The sequence below is a fragment of the Cynoglossus semilaevis genome, unplaced genomic scaffold (assembly GCF_000523025.1).
Source record: "Cynoglossus semilaevis isolate Cse_v1.0 unplaced genomic scaffold, Cse_v1.0 scaffold1292, whole genome shotgun sequence".
NCBI classification, from domain to species: Eukaryota; Metazoa; Chordata; class Actinopteri; order Pleuronectiformes; family Cynoglossidae; genus Cynoglossus; species Cynoglossus semilaevis.
In genome coordinates this window covers 47,094-49,171 of record NW_007585138.1, presented here as the reverse complement: position 1 = coordinate 49,171, position 2,078 = coordinate 47,094, and the positions used below count along the sequence as shown (strand labels likewise).

General features: G+C 43.1%; 1 protein-coding gene across 1 annotated transcript in view; it reads left to right on the top strand.

The window, feature by feature from the left end:
- LOC103398877 (docking protein 2-like) overlaps window positions 1–2,078 on the top strand; it is a 13,050-nt gene that overhangs the window by 6,852 nt on the left and 4,120 nt on the right. Inside the window, 1 exon segment of the mRNA XM_008337626.3 lies at window positions 1,973–2,077. Within this exon segment, the coding sequence (XP_008335848.1) occupies window positions 1,973–2,077 (105 nt within the window).

Sequence of the window (2,078 nt, the reverse complement as noted above, 5' to 3'; positions counted from 1 at the left end):
TTTACCCTAGTGTCTGGCTTATATATATTTCTGAACATATATGTATGTATGTGTGTGTGTGTGTGTGTGTGTACATTTGATTTACAGAGGAACGTTACACTGTGGTTTTGTTTTACTTCATGGAAACTTTCAAGTGTGAATTCCTGCCTTGCACATGTGTCTGTGCACACGTTTTTTTTTTCTGTGTCTGCGATAAAACATGTTCTGAAAGAGCTGAAGCTAAGATGAGATCAAACCAACTATTTTTGTCGCTTTCATATGTTCATCAGTGAAGTTGTAAACAAAGTCGTTTTTACACAGGTTTATCTAAAAATGAGATGAATTTCGATTTGGGCAGTGGTGGATTAGTGGTTTCAGGTTCGAGTCCACCAGCTGCCAAGTTACCACTGAGGTGCTCTGAGCATGGCACCATCCCCACACACTGCTCCCCGGGCGCTTAACGCTGCCCCCACTGTTCACTTTGGCGTTGGGTTAAAAGCGGACACAAACAGTCACTTTTGGTTGTGTTTGGTTTCCACCTATCCATCCATCCATCCATCCATCCATCCATCCATCCATCCATCCATCCATCCATCCATCCATCCATCCATCCATCCATGCATTTTTATCCTCTTATCCGTTACCGGGTCGTGGGGGCAGCAGTCGCCACCCAAATTACACTGCACCATACCAACACCCCCAAACCTTCCTGCGGGTGGTGAGTCCACTGGAAGGTACCAACCGCCCTGACCGGGATTCGATCTTGCCCAGGAGGTGATCCCTGGGGTTCCACACCAATGACAGAGACACTGCCTCTGGGCCAAAGTGCCACTGTTTGGTTTCCACTTTCTTTAAAATCAAAGGATTTGACTTGATACACTATAATTAAGAATATAAATTCCTGTGAAGTAAACAGTGGTCAAGGTCCTCAGTGTGGACGAGTACCACTCAGTCTAGTCGTGCGCCGTACTCTGTGTACAACCAGGACACATTTGAGGTTGTGATGACTTGCTACTGTTTCCCCACTTCCTGACACACCTGCAGCAAAGAGCATCTGCTGCTTATGAAGGAAGGAGAGGGGAGTGGGGGGTGACAAAGAGGGCTTTCTTGACATGTATCTCTAAACATGTAGTGCAGCAGAACTTGAAATCCAAGACCAAAGATTTCCTCTACAGCCAGACTCATGTCCAATCAACTACAAGGGAAACTGGACAAGTCTTAATGTCATTATCTGAAATGAGGGTTTAAAAAAAAACTACCACTAGTGAGGGTAGCAAAGAATCAGTTAGCACAAAAGTGTGTTAGCACCAAAAATAACACAATTCTTTACTCATCTAAGAGTGACCAGCGATGGAAAAACTGTGATGGAAAAGTTACAGACGATCGCTCAGTCACCACACGCTGACTGGTCGATGGTTGCACATGATTGACAGTTGTGGTAAAGTTCTCTTCTGCTATTTAAGGACAGTGTCTTTCAGGGTTAGGGGGGGAGGGCAGAACTGCAGGTGGAGGTTGCCCAAAGCTAGGAGACTGCTTCACTTTTCACATCGAGGAATTTGCAGGAATTTATTTGTCGCCTTTTTTCGCTGCTCAGTGAAAAGCAGTTTTGTAGTTTACATTCAGTGTTTTTTAAAATAAGTTGTGGGTAAGTTTCCCACGCCCACAAAAGGTGGCTTGTGGAAAACTTGAATCTACTTGAGGCAGGAAGCATAGAAAAAAAAAGCGCAAAATCTTTTTTTATAAATCATATGAATACATTATAAGACGTTTGTTTTGCTGTGATCAGTTACTTTGTAAAGTTGATCGGAAATTATCATATTAACTATTGTATTAATAATATACATATATATATATTTTATTTTGATCTACAATTTAAACCTTCACTTTTCATGTGACCTGAAGTGACCTGAGTATTACAGGTTAGCTAAAAAGCTAAAAAAGTAAGGTCAACTATTACTTTTAAATGTAGTTTTTCTTGTGTGTCTCGTGTCAGTGTGTGCGACAGTGCACGACTTCCGAGTGTTTGTGCGGCGGACGGAGGCCTCTGATCGCTGCAGACTGACGGGAGACTGTGTCTTACGAGCGGAGAGGGACGCTCT